Consider the following 13810-nt stretch of genomic DNA (forward strand, 5'->3'; position numbering starts at 1 on the left):
ACAACTAACATGATTACTGCATAATACAAGTCATTCCTAAAAAGGGAATATCTCTTTTCAAGAATAACAAATACTTTATTCAAATTTGCTGATGAAAGTGGTTTGCCTTTGTTTTCTTAATTGAGCAATGTAATGTTGCTTTTTACATTTATTATTTAATTTAGAATAGTTGAATTATGGTATTCCTATTGTTGTCACTTTATTTTTAGTAAGTAAAAGGAAATACTCAAGTCAAGAAAAATCTCAAAAAATAAGAATATTTATATACACACACGCACACACACACACACACACACACACACACACACAGACACACACACACACACACACACACAGAGTTTTTATATTTATATACTTTATATATTTTAATACAAAAATTATTTTAAATATTTCTATTTCCTTTAATTCTTGCTCCCTAAATTGTTTTACTATAAATAAACATAAAAAATATAACAAATACTGGCGTAAAAACAAAAATATTTGTCAATTCTTCTAGACATTTCAACTTTTAACTTAAATTAAAGTGTGAACAAGGACTGAAGGAATATTATTGTTTAGTTTCTAGGGCAGTTTTTTTTTCAAGTCTGTTAAATTTTTTTTATTTTGTAGTTTTATTTTATTATAATTTGAGTAAATCTAAAATGAAAATGTTGAACGTATGAAGAAAAAACATGCTTGTAAGGAATGTAAAGAAGAGAAAAGGAAGACAAGCAAACAACCTTAAAATACTGCTACTGAACAGTCAACTAAGGCTACAACATGGCAAACTGCATTATATTTTTACCGTTTAAAAAAAAAAACCAGGGTAGAGTAACAACTGCAGTTTCATTAAGGGGGAGTCTGTGAGGTTAATCTAACATTTTTTTAAGATAATTAAGTTATTGGGAAAAACTAATAACAGCACTATGGAGTAAATTTACGCAGAATTTTTTTATCTATTAATTTTTTCAATAATATAAGATGTAAGTATATAAATATATGTAAATAAATAAACAAAACTATTTAAAGAAGGGACAGGCTTTCTGTTCTATTTTAAATTAACACAAAACTAAAATTTCAGTTAGGATTAAGTTTCTAAGGATTGTAAGATTTGTTTCTGAAGTTGAGAAAACAGGTATTTGTTTCAATTTTATTTAAAAGATACACAATATTTTTTATTTAAGTGTAAATCATAATAAATAAAAATTTTTATACAACTTCTATTTTATACAAGCAGCTTACTATGAAAAATTACATCACTTATTATCAGCAAAAAATGAATAATGACCTTTTCTTTTAAATTTCTTAACTCTTCGTAACAAATAGCCTAATTTTAATAAATAAAAAACAAAATGAAAAATTATATATTTTTTTTATAAAAAGTATCATGAGCACTACTGCTTTATTCATTTAAATTTAACTTAAATCTTTCTCAAGGTTAAAAAAAAGCATTGTGATAAAATAATTATTTGGATCAGATTAATGACTTTTGTAATTTATTATCTTATTTTTTAATGTAATTTAAAATTTCGACTCTATTATGCAGATATTTTATGTAGGAAGATAGATAAATGATAAGTGAAATGATATTTGAAAAAAATCTCAATCCTTATCAGTAATCGAATCTGAGATTAGTAAACCTAGAAGTCAGCATTCTAAGTGATAATTATTTAGGTAAATATCAGTAGATTAAACCTAATTCAGACTGACATTTTTTTTCTTGTCTTTTAAATATCTGATGATTAACTATATGTGACAAAAAAAAATTTGTTTAATACGTATAAAACGTTTATGCCTCTATATTAAACTTACCTGAATATCTTCGGGATTTTTTAATACAACTATTAAAAGAGGTCCAATCCATACTCTGAATGGAGATTCATAAGCTGACGATATAGAAATAATTTTACCCATTACATCTGTAAGTAAAGAAAATTTGTCAAAAATTATTAATCACTACGTACTTTACTTGAATTAATAATATGTAAAACAAATTATAATTAAAATTTAACTTTTAACAAAATTTTTTTTCAGATTTTTATTTAATTTAAAAGAATTAACTCTTTTAATAGAATTTGTTTTTATTTTTATAATATGTAAACAAAAAATTAACATTTTAATCTGTCCATTTTAATAGAATGCAGTAAAATGTATCTTATATTATACAGTTGGATTACCAAATCAGATTATAAGGTAAAATTATAATAAAAAAAATATTAAAAAAAACTGGCAAAGTACTGTTATAACAATAACAAGTTACACAATAATTCTCCTATCAATTAATAATAACAATTACAAGAGAGAGCCAAAAAAACAAGAAACAAAATATATATTTTTTAGTGGTTTAAAAAAGATTTTTCTAAAAATATTTATATTTAGGTTAAGCTTAACAGATTTGCTTAAGTAAAGTTTTCTCTAAATCTAACATCCGCTAGAATAGGAAAAAGAAAATTTTCAACAAACCTTTCTACATTTTAGGACCGGGATCAAAAATTTTAAAAATTGTAAACATTACTTGATAAATTATTTAAACTGAAGGGAGAAAGTGCAAAAGAACAAAACCATACATTACAATTTTAAGAAAAGGGGATTGATTTTTGAAAAAAAAAATTTGAATTATTTATGTATTTTTAGGTAACAAATCTTATTTAATAAAGTTTTCTCCAAAGAGCCTCTGAAGAAAATCAAAATTGGATTTTTTTCACGATATCCCCATCCCCTTAAAAATTTTGAAAAAAAAATAATATGATCAATGTCCCATATATAAAAATATTTGAGCTACATTTTATGAAAATTGGTTCAGTCAATCCTCAGATATAAGGCCGACATAGGTAGTGCGACATACAAACATAAATATATTTTTTTGGTCTAGATGAACAAGTTGGACCCTAAAATGCAAAGTTTTAAAAAAAACCGATACTACATTTTTCACATGATCACTATAATTTCCCCTTTAATTCTAGGGTATGTATAATTGGAAAGTAAAAAAAAGAAATCTTCGAAAAAGTATTAAAAAAATGAAGTGAAATAAAGTTAATTAAACTTTTTCTTTAGATTTCAAGGTTTAGAAGTTGGGTATAATTAATAATAAATTATTATCAATAAATATTTAACCTTTAATTTAGTGATAATTTTATAAAATCTAAATTTTTAAGAACAATTAAAAGATTATAAATTTTATTTTTTTAACATTTTTACTTCCTTGTACTTACATGGAAGTATTGTAATCGTGAAAAATTTTGTTTCCGATCTCAACGGAAATATCCATTTTGACCATCCTTGAATCCATTTTGACTAGTTTTGACATGACGTCTGTACTCACGTACGTATGCATCTCGCATAATTCAAAAACAATTAGCTGTAGGATGTTGAAATTTTGGATTTAGGACTTTTGTAACATCTACTTGTATACCTACCCTTTGGATTGGAATCTACTGAACCAAGTGTTCAAAAAACACAAAATTCAAAAAAATTTGGATTTTGGATTTTTTCTTAACTGCAATAATAAGCCCTCATTGAGAGCTTTTCAATGATATATCATAAGAGGTACTTATTTTCATTGGTTCCAAAGTTATAGCCAAATAAAATTTTAATTAATGAAATATTTGGATTTTACAAGGGAAGGCACATCGGTTCAAATCAGACTTCATCTCTTTTTTTAAACTTTTTTTTAATTTAAATATATTGATTTATTAGTAATTATTAACATATCATTGTAAAAAAAAAAAAAATTATGATGAATAAAAATTCAATAACAATAAAATATCAGAAGTTATTAATGAAATAAAATTTTCTGTACTTTTCATTTTAAAAGCATGTGTATATGTAATTTAATATGTGTACAAGGAAGTCATGTAGTGTCTACAGCAGATATTTTAAAAGTTAATTTTACCTTTTCACAAAGTTTATTCTATTAAAAATATTTTGGTCTTATTTAAAAATTAAGTAGTAGGTCTGTAAAAAATCTCTCACATGAAAAAACAATACTCAAGGTGAAAAACTTACATCTTGAAAAAGGACTAATAGTGGCAGGCTAATAATAAGCAGGGGAAATCTCTGTTTGAATCCAGAAATATACATTATTTTTTATGTTAAATTTATAAGGCTAAATCTTTAGTATAAAGCATGTAATGCTAAACAAATTTTTTGAAATGTTAGTTTTTAAATCTATATTTTACATTTGTGTTAATAAAAATTAATTTTCTGTCAAAATATTTGGAAGTTTTATATGAAAATCTTTTGAATATCATAATTATTTGGAAGTTTTGTATAAAAATTCTTTGAATAACATAAAATAATTATACTACAAAAATGTAGCACTAAGTCATACTGTACTGTGTCATGATAATGACACAAAAATCTTTAAATCATTTGTGTAAACCAGCGTTTCTGAACAGTATGTCACAAGGCGATATGCAAAATGGAACAAGAGAAAATTGTTCAATAAGGGCTTAAACATATTTATTTTATAAAGGATTTTAATTGAGCTACTAAGAAAGATTTAACCTTTTAATAAGAAACTGAAAATACAAGGATTCCCTATTAATTAAAAGGTTTCTAGGATTTCTTGATTTTTGCGTTCATTAGTATAAAAAGACTAGCTCACACAAGTAAATTTTTGAAAAGTGTAACAGAGTATTAATTGCCTTCATTGGTATTTTGGGTAATTTTTCTTTACAAATATTTAAAACTTAAGAAATTATAGATATATTTTTATTGAAATGTTCAGTCAGACTAATAATTTGCAAATTGTTCTTCTTTCTCCAGTAAAATGTTGGTAGTGAATTCTGGAGACAGCAAAAAGATTGTGTAGCTATTCATTCTACCTGAGGATAGGATGGAGGAAAAATATTGATATCTGTTATTCTCAAGAGCTAGGAAGCAATTTAAAATCAATTCACAACCCTGTATGAATTAATTTCTCATTTATAATTCCAGATCATTTCTTAAGTACCTAGTGAGTTTGTTGCTTGAAGTCGGCAAATTATTTTGTTTTCATTTCTTAGGTAATTTAAATGATTGAGAATCCATCTAGATTATTTTTTTCCTCTTCTCATCTTTTTAGGAGCAAACTCTGGGTTTTTAATATGTACTAGCTTTAAGTTCAAAAAATATCACTAGGACTTTAACAATGGAATATCAATAATAAGTGGATATCAATATGAAGTAGTGAATTAGAAATCCCGTTTCATGATTTATTTATTTGAAGAGTCCTTGATTTAACGAAATAGACCTTTATAATGAGCGAGCCTAAAATGTAATTTTTTTGGAATAATTTTCACTATCAAAGCTCATTATTTATGAAGCATCCATTGGACCTACAACTGGAAAAATCTTGTTTCAGTTTGAAACAGATGCTTTGAATTATGTAATCATTAAAAGTGCATCATCTTTAAAAACAGAACGAATATTTTTCCAGGGCATCCCATTTGGTTCCAAAGATGCTAATTATGGAATTATACACAGTACATATCCGATCTGGTTAATATTGAAAATTCTGAGCATTAGAATTATTTAATGATGGAATCCTAATTAAGATATCTTATGGTACATTTTTTACTGAATGTGGAAGCGATCGATTAAACCACTTATGACATCTATACTTAACAGAAAATTGCTGTCCGTAGATCATATCTAACAGCAATCTCAGATACATAATTACTCAGTATTCTTTATATTTATACAGTATTTACACTACTACTACATTACATCCAATCTTTCCTGACTGATCAGGTTTACATTTAATATAAAAGAAAGTGTTATAATGAATTTTATAAGGTCAAAGAGTTTTAGTTATTAAAATTATTACCTTGTGGTTATGAATGAATATAAAACCACTTTTACTGTTTAGTATTTTCATAGACTTTCATTTATTAAAATAAATAGATATTAAATATGTATTTATGTGAAGAAACATTTTTTTATAAATGTATATATATTTTTTATCTTACCTTCAGGACATCCCATAAACTCTAACCCATTTCCTAATATGGGTAATGTTGGTGGTCCAGGCAGTAATGAAGCTAATTTTTCTAATCTTCTCCTTCTCCATTTATACATGAATAATGAAATAAATAATAAAACTATAATACATAACATAAGTATGCTAAATGCGCTGATCGGTGCCAGTTCTGTAGGCAAAAGGGAAACTACTGGATTTCCTGACATCTGTAACATAAAAGATGTAATATATTAATTTTTTATTCATTTTTAAGCTTACTTAAGTATGAATGGGATGTAGGATGTAGAGGGTATACTGAAATTAAACGACTAGCACTAGATAGGGAATCTTGGAGAGCTGCATCAAACCAGTCAAATGACTGAAGACAAATGAAAAAAAAAGTATGAATATAAAATTAATATTTTTTATATCATACAATAAGTTAGTATTCTATAAAAAAAAAAAAAAAAACTATAACCCCAAGAACAATTCGGAATTATTTAATTTTATTAAAGTGTATGTCGCAATCTGTTCAACTACTTAACAATAAGCACCGTCCACCCAAAGTGATAAGGATGACATGTTAATGAGGTGTAGTCTTGTGCAGACTTAGGCCAATCATTCCTGAGATGTGTGCTAATTTGAACCCCAACTACCAAACTACACCGGTAGTATTCAGTCTCTAGTATTCAAACCCATATAAAAGCAAGAAACCTTTACTAGAATTTAAACCTCAGAACCTTCAACTTCAAAAATCAGCTGTTAAGCAACTGATTTGCAATGACAAGTTAACTAGTATAGCAACTTGGAATAATTTAGATTTGATTTTTTACTCTAAAGAAAATTTTGATATGACAAATTTTATTCAGAAATTACAACACCAGAGAAATTATCTACATTATCAGAGAAAAAATTTATATCAAATATTGTTTCTTCTTAGTAGAAATTATTGTTGTTTTTCTAAAATAGATCTTCATTAATTAAAAAATTAATAAAAAAGTAATTGGGTAAAAAGGAGAATGGAACCTCTATTGGAAATATAAGTACATCTTTTCTATCAAATTAAAAAAAAATTGCATAGGTTTTAATTTTTTTCCTTTGAAACTTCTTGTTACAACACATACAGAAAGAATTTTTTTGTCTTCAGTTATTTTACTCGTTTGATGCAGCTCTGCAATTTTCTCTATCTATTGCTAGTCGTTTCATTTCGGTATATCCCCTAAACCCTACAATTTGTTTTACATATTCCAAACGTTGCCTGCCTGCACATTTTTCCCATCTACCTGTCCCTCCAATATCAAAGCAATTATTCCAGGATGCCTTAAGATGTGGCATATAAGGCTGTCTCTTCTTTTAGCTATATTTTTCCAAATGCTTTTTTCTTCATCAATTTTCCACAACACCTCTTCATTTGTCATTTTATCCACCCATCTGATTTTTAACAATCTCCTACAGCACTACATTTCAAAAGCTTCTAATCTGTTCTTCTCAGGTACTCCAATTTTCCAAGTTTCATTTCCATATAAAGCTGCACTCCGAACATATACTTTCAAAAATGCTTTCTGATGTTTAATTAATTTTTGATGCAAGCAAATTATATTTTTGACTGAAAGCTTGTTTCATTTGTGCTACTTGGTATTTTATATCATTTTTGCTTCTTCCGTCTTTAGTAATTCTACTTCCCAAATAACAAAATTCTTCTACCTCCAAAGTCTTTTCTCAACCTATTTTATATTTAATGGTCCATCAACCTTACTTGCTGGTGGTATATGGCACCGCGGTTAGTCCACTCATGCTGTTAGGTAAGCTCTAGGAGCTATTCAGGACACTGGTCACTAAACTGTTTCGAGGCTCAGTAGCTGTCTGTAGTACAGACATTCGATCTTATGCTTTAGGGCAACCATATGGGGTGGTGGCAGAAGAAATGCCAAGCAAACTAATACTTGAACCATAAACTGTTTAAAATGCTGAACATTTTATTCCAGTCTACATTATCAAATTCTTTTTCTAAGTCTATAAATGCCATGTATGTTGGTTTGTTTTCTTTAATCTTCCTTCTACTATTAATCTGAACACTAAAATTACTTCTCTTGTCCTTATACCTACCTTTCTGAAACTGAATTGATCTTCTAACACTTCTTCCACTCTCCTCTCAATTCTTCTGTCTATACAGAAGAATTTTTTTGGTAGAATTCTATAATTCTAGTTAAGATTTCTGATGCATGAGTAGCTAAGCTAATTGTTCTGTATTCTTCACATTTTTCTGCTCCTGCTTTCTTTGGTATCATAAAAATAACACTTTTTGAATTCTGATGGAACTTCCCCTTTTTTGTAAATATTATACACCAATCTTTATATTCTATCGCTTCCTCACCTGCACTGTGCAGTAATTCTGCAGGTATCCCGTCTATCCCAGGAGCCTTTCTGCCATTCAAATTCTTTAATGCTGTATTAAATCAGATCTCAGTATTGTATCTCCCTTTTCATCCTTTTTGACTTCCTCTTCTTTGTCTACAACACCAGTTTTTAATTCATTTCCTCTGCATAACCCTTCAATATATTCCACCCACCTATCAACATTTTCTTTCATATTATAATTGGTTTACCATCTTTATTTAACACACATTATTAGATTTTAACTTATGTACCACAAAATTCTCCTTAATTTTCCTGTATACTCCATCTATTTTACCAATGATCATTTCTCTTTCCACTTTTGAACAAACAGTTTTCTTTCGCTAATTTGCACTTCCTGTTTATAGTATTTCTTAATTATTGATAGTTCCTTTTACCATCTTCTTCGCTACTATTCTTATACTTTCTACATTCATCCATCAGCTGCAATATATCCTCTGATATACAAGGTTTTCTACCAGTTTTCTTTGTTCCACCTACGTTCATTTCTGCTGATTTAAGAATTTCCTTTTTAACATTCTCCCATTATTCTTCTTTGACATTTTCTACCTTATCTTTTTTACTCAGACCTCTTACAATGTCCTCCTCAAGAATTTTCTTTACCTTCTCTTCCTCAAGCTTCACTTATTTGCACCAATTCATCTGAAACCTTTTCTTTATGTTTTTAAACCCCAATCTGAATTTCATTATCACTAAATTATGGTCGCTATCAATGTCTGCTCCTGGATATGCTATGCAGTTGACAAGTTGATTCCTAAATCTTCGCTTAACCATGATACAATCTATCTGATACCTTGCAGGAAGGTGCCTCCACGTTTGTTACTTGTTACATGAAAATGCAGAGAGCTATGTTTTCTTGGGAAAACAATGAACTGAATAGTTCACAAAAACTAAAAATCTTTTGTGCCGTATCCGGAATGGCAAGTTTACAAGCCGTTCTTTTTGTGGAAGCAAGTGTGTCTGGAATGAACTATCTTGATTTGCTACAAATACAGCTTTTTCCTCAACTGCAATATGAACCGCAGAACTTCATTTGGCAACAAGATGGTATGCCTCCTCACTGGTGTAATGCTGTACGTGATTGGTTGAATTAAATTTTCCCCGACCGTTGGATCGGTCACCGGGGACTAGATGAGAGGGCTAGTTTGCCGTGGCCTCCACGTTCGCCCGATCTGACACCGTGCGATTTTTTCTTTAGGATAGCTTTTTTCAATTTTTTGGTATGGGGAATTTTTGGGCATCTTTTTGCAATGGTAATGTACCGAGTTTAATATAAAGTGGGATGATATTTGCAAAACTTTGAGAAAATAGATTGCAAAAAACTATTTACTCCCCCCCCATGGAAATATTTCTCCAAAATTTTAACAACAAATTGTTCCATATACACGAGTCGGTACAAAATTTTTTTAAAAATCAGTTTATGCAGTCAAAAGTTATTAATCTACGAAAACGCCAACACACGTCTATACATACGTACGAATATTACCCTCACCACTTTTTTTTGTTGTTTGGGTCCCTGGGTCATGAAACACTGAGAAATTTAAAATTTCCCATACCCCATTTTTTGACTCATTACCATGCTTCCCTTTTTATAACATAGCCTAGAGCTATCATGCCAGGAAAGTAAAAATTCAAATTGAAATCGGTTTAAGCTTTTTATATTTTGTAATAGTATATCAATTCCATGATAATATATAATAGTATAGAAATATGATAATATATGATAATATTCCATGAAATTCCGAGATAAATAAATGAAATTCTCAATCCCATTAGGCTAAAATAAATTAGACTTAATTGCTAGTTATTGTAAAAAAAAAAAAAATGTTATCTTGTATAAACAGCTTATTACTAATTTATAAACAAATATCTTATATAATTAAAACAAGAAGGAAAAAGCAAAAAAATTATCTCAGAAGGGAACCTGTTTCACATTTATTGTTTTATAATTAAGAAAAAAACCAGCAACCAAATGAAAAGTACATTAAATATGCGCAAATTTTTTTTATATTTTTATTACAGTTGCATATTCTTTTTATTTTAGTTCCAATTTTTAGTCATTATTTTTTTTTCTTTAAAATGCACTAATAACAATAGATCGACTTGTCCCGTTAACCTTGAAATATCACGACCATCATGTGGATAGTTACACATGCGTATAGATTCGAATCCAAAGGATCTGGCATATGAAACGGTGATACACTACCGTTCCACCACGGAGGTCAATGGAGTTTGCAATTATTTGTAAATTATATTTAATTTTACTATAAAAATTATTAATATATGTTTTATACAATTTTTAAAATATGTATTTAATTGAAAGATAAAATTATAATATTCTTTTTGTTGAATTTTATTTGATGACTAACTACACATTTATGTTCAAAAGGTTGATGAAATTGAGTTTAGGTATCACGTATCACGAAAGCAGAATCATAAATAATAATTTTAAAAAAATTATTATTTTAATTTATTTTGCACAGTAGAACAGTTATTTAAGCCTTCAATACAGGCAACAGATAACACTTATGCACACATAACGTTAACATATACTGTTGGGTAAAGTTAACAAAAAACACAGCTCGTATTTGCCAAAAGAAATTGGACTTTAATGAGAAAGAAAACAACTGAACTTATGTTAAATCGTAAACTTAAAAACTAAAAAGAAATCATGAAATTAACATAACTTAATGATACATAAGAATATCAACTGAAATCAGCGTATCAGTAATAATAATAATAATAAATGAGATTTACAAATATATATCTAGAAAAACAAAACATCAATAAACATAGTATGACTGGAAAATATTGCATTACTGACAAATGCTGTAATAATGAAAAATTAGCAATGAACAAATGTCATTAACTTAGAAAAATTAATTACAATAAATCTTAATTGGCACTGGCCTTTCCTGATTAGTATTAGAGGATTTCAACATGACGAGGTCACCATCAGCAAGGTTGGGTTGGGATTTGTTCCATTTTGAACGAGAAGTGAGCTCATGAAGGTACTCCTTGGACCATTGATTCCAGAAGTGTTGAATTTTTTGCTGTAGAAGAGTCCAGCGAACACAAATAGAGAGATTTAAACCAATGGGTTTTTCGGTAAGAAGATGCGGAATTGAAAGAACGGATTTGAGAAATAGTTTTCTTGGGCTTAGAAAGAGGTATGCGAAGGTTAGGAACGTGGAAGGCTGGTGGACCATTCCACCAGGAATCGCAAGAAGGAAGCTGTGAGGCAGATGTTCCTTGAGACCCATTGTCAGAAGCGTTACTTGAAGATTTTACAGAATGAGGTGAAGTAGTTTCCAAAGTTTGACTAACACGGTTAGCCTCGTAAGTCGGTAACTTGTATAATCTGTTGCGGTTGCTAGCGACGGTGGTAGCATCTGAAGCAAGAGGTGAAGCGACAACGTATCGTCCTTCAGAAGTTCGAGTGGTTATAGAGTGAAAAGGATCCTCAAATCGTTGATTATCTAGATTGGGAGGCTGGGTATACGCAACTTCCTCGGTCTCCCAACATTTAGGAACAGTCTTCTTGAGAAAATAGGGTGTTAAAAAAGGAAGTAGATCCTTCAAGCGGCGAATCGAACAATTTGGAGGTATTTCCGATAATTATCCATCCAAAAACAGTGTTGAGTGCTGAAGGAAATCCGGATTCTTGAATGTTACCGGAAGGCGCCAAAACATGGCAAAATAAGTCACTACCAATGAGAAGGTCAATAGGAGAGGAAAAACAAAACGTCGGGTCAGCGAGATGATGTTGAAATTTGTGGGCGACTGAAGGGGATAAGGAATGAGAAGGAAGGTTGCCAGAAATATTAGGAAGAACAAGGGCCTTTGATTGAAAAGTCTTTTTGAATTGAGGTAAGGAGTGAATTTTAATGTTAGCGGTACCAAGAACAGAAGCATGGGTAGAGGAAATACCGAAAAGGCGTATTTGAGAATTTTCCAAAGGAAGAGCAAGACGGGAAAGACAATTTTTGGTAATTAGGATACGTTGTGAACCGGAGTCCAAAACGGCACGGACAGTATGCAGTTTTCCGAAGGAGTCTTCTAAGGAGACGATGGCAGTACCAAGCAGCACAGTCGAAGACTGTTCACAAGAGGAATGACTGGAAAAACACGTTGCGTTGGGATCAGACTGCGGTGAAATTGGAGTAGAGCTGATCGTAGCGGCATGGGTGACGGGTGGATTATTTACGAGAAAACTAGGAGCTGGAGTGACGGAAGGTGTCGTGGGAGTAGGTGTGGTGACAGAGAGTGAGGGGCGTTATGAGCAGGATGACAACAGGATAGAGCAGGGGTATGTGGGCGTAGAGACGAGTGATGGGGAGATTGAAAATTATTGGATAGCTGAGAGGGACAATTCTGTGTAATATTTTGCCGGGAAAAAGTAGGAGATGGAGGAGTGGTACGACGACCAGACGATGAAAAGCGTTTCAAAGTGCTGTCATTTGAAGTTCCGAAGAGAGCGATGTTACTTTTTTGACACAATAAGGTATGATGCGAAGAATTATTACAGTTTCTGCAGTTAAATTTTGACGTACAAGTTTTCGGCGAATGAAAGCCCAAACAGCGGAAGCAACGATCATTTTTTCGTAACCAGGCGATTTTTTGTTCATGTGACAAAGTTTGAAATTGTTTACAGCCATAAATTCGATGAGAATCCGCACATACCGGACAGCTGCCGGAAGGAGTTTGATTTTGAACAAAGAAGGATTTTGTCGGTTTGGAGAATTTTGATTTTTGAGGGTTAGAGTTATTAAAGTACGTGGGATTTTTAGGTGAACTCTAGGGAAATTTTTCAGAAAAGGTGGCATCAGCATCAAGGCTTTCGGAAATTGTTTCTTCAACCGTGAGGAATTCAATCAATTCTTCGTATGTGGGTACGCTTGACGATGCGGTACGATTTTCGAAACGCGTTCGAACATTGGCGGGGAGTTTTTCTAAACCAAGCTGCAGAAGAAGAAAAGTTTCTAAGTTTATGTTGAGGCTTTCCAACGCATTGATAGAAGAAATGTACGTTGCCTTAAAATTGGAGAGATAATTTTTACGATCATCGGACTGAAAACATTTATACGACTGTAAAAGCCATTTAGAAGACAGCGTTTATTGTCATATCTAGAAATCAAAATGTCATAAGCAACTTGATAATTTTCCGCAGAAATGGGAAGAGATTCAATTAATAAGAGCGCATTACCGGATAAATGTGTCCTTAGAATTTGCAGTTTTTGTTTAGAAGATAACTGTGAATTTTCATGGACGGAACCTTTAAACAGATTGTGGAAATTTATCCAGTCGTGGAAATTGCCAGAGAAAATGGGAATTTTGAATTTCGGGGTCTCTAATAAAGATTGAAAAACTGGTTTGATATTCTGTTTGACATAAGTTTAATTGGACAAAACAGTGAATCCCATTCGGAACTGATAGGACTTACATCACAAATTTCGGACTGTTTTTTTATTTCTG

The 13810-nt window shown here is 30.4% G+C and overlaps 1 protein-coding gene across 1 annotated transcript in view; it reads right to left on the minus strand.

Moving 5' to 3' along the window:
* LOC142330884 (cytochrome P450 4C1-like) overlaps nt 1–13810 on the minus strand; it is a 57389-nt gene that overhangs the window by 31686 nt on the left and 11893 nt on the right. Inside the window, exons 2-3 of the mRNA XM_075376351.1 lie at nt 5931–6147; nt 1792–1898 (exon numbers count right to left, since the gene is read on the minus strand). Coding sequence (XP_075232466.1) covers nt 1792–1898; nt 5931–6147 — 324 coding nt within the window. The remainder of the gene's footprint in view (nt 1–1791; nt 1899–5930; nt 6148–13810) is intronic.

Source organism: Lycorma delicatula, chromosome 10 (assembly GCF_047948215.1).
Source record: "Lycorma delicatula isolate Av1 chromosome 10, ASM4794821v1, whole genome shotgun sequence".
NCBI classification, from domain to species: Eukaryota; Metazoa; Arthropoda; class Insecta; order Hemiptera; family Fulgoridae; genus Lycorma; species Lycorma delicatula.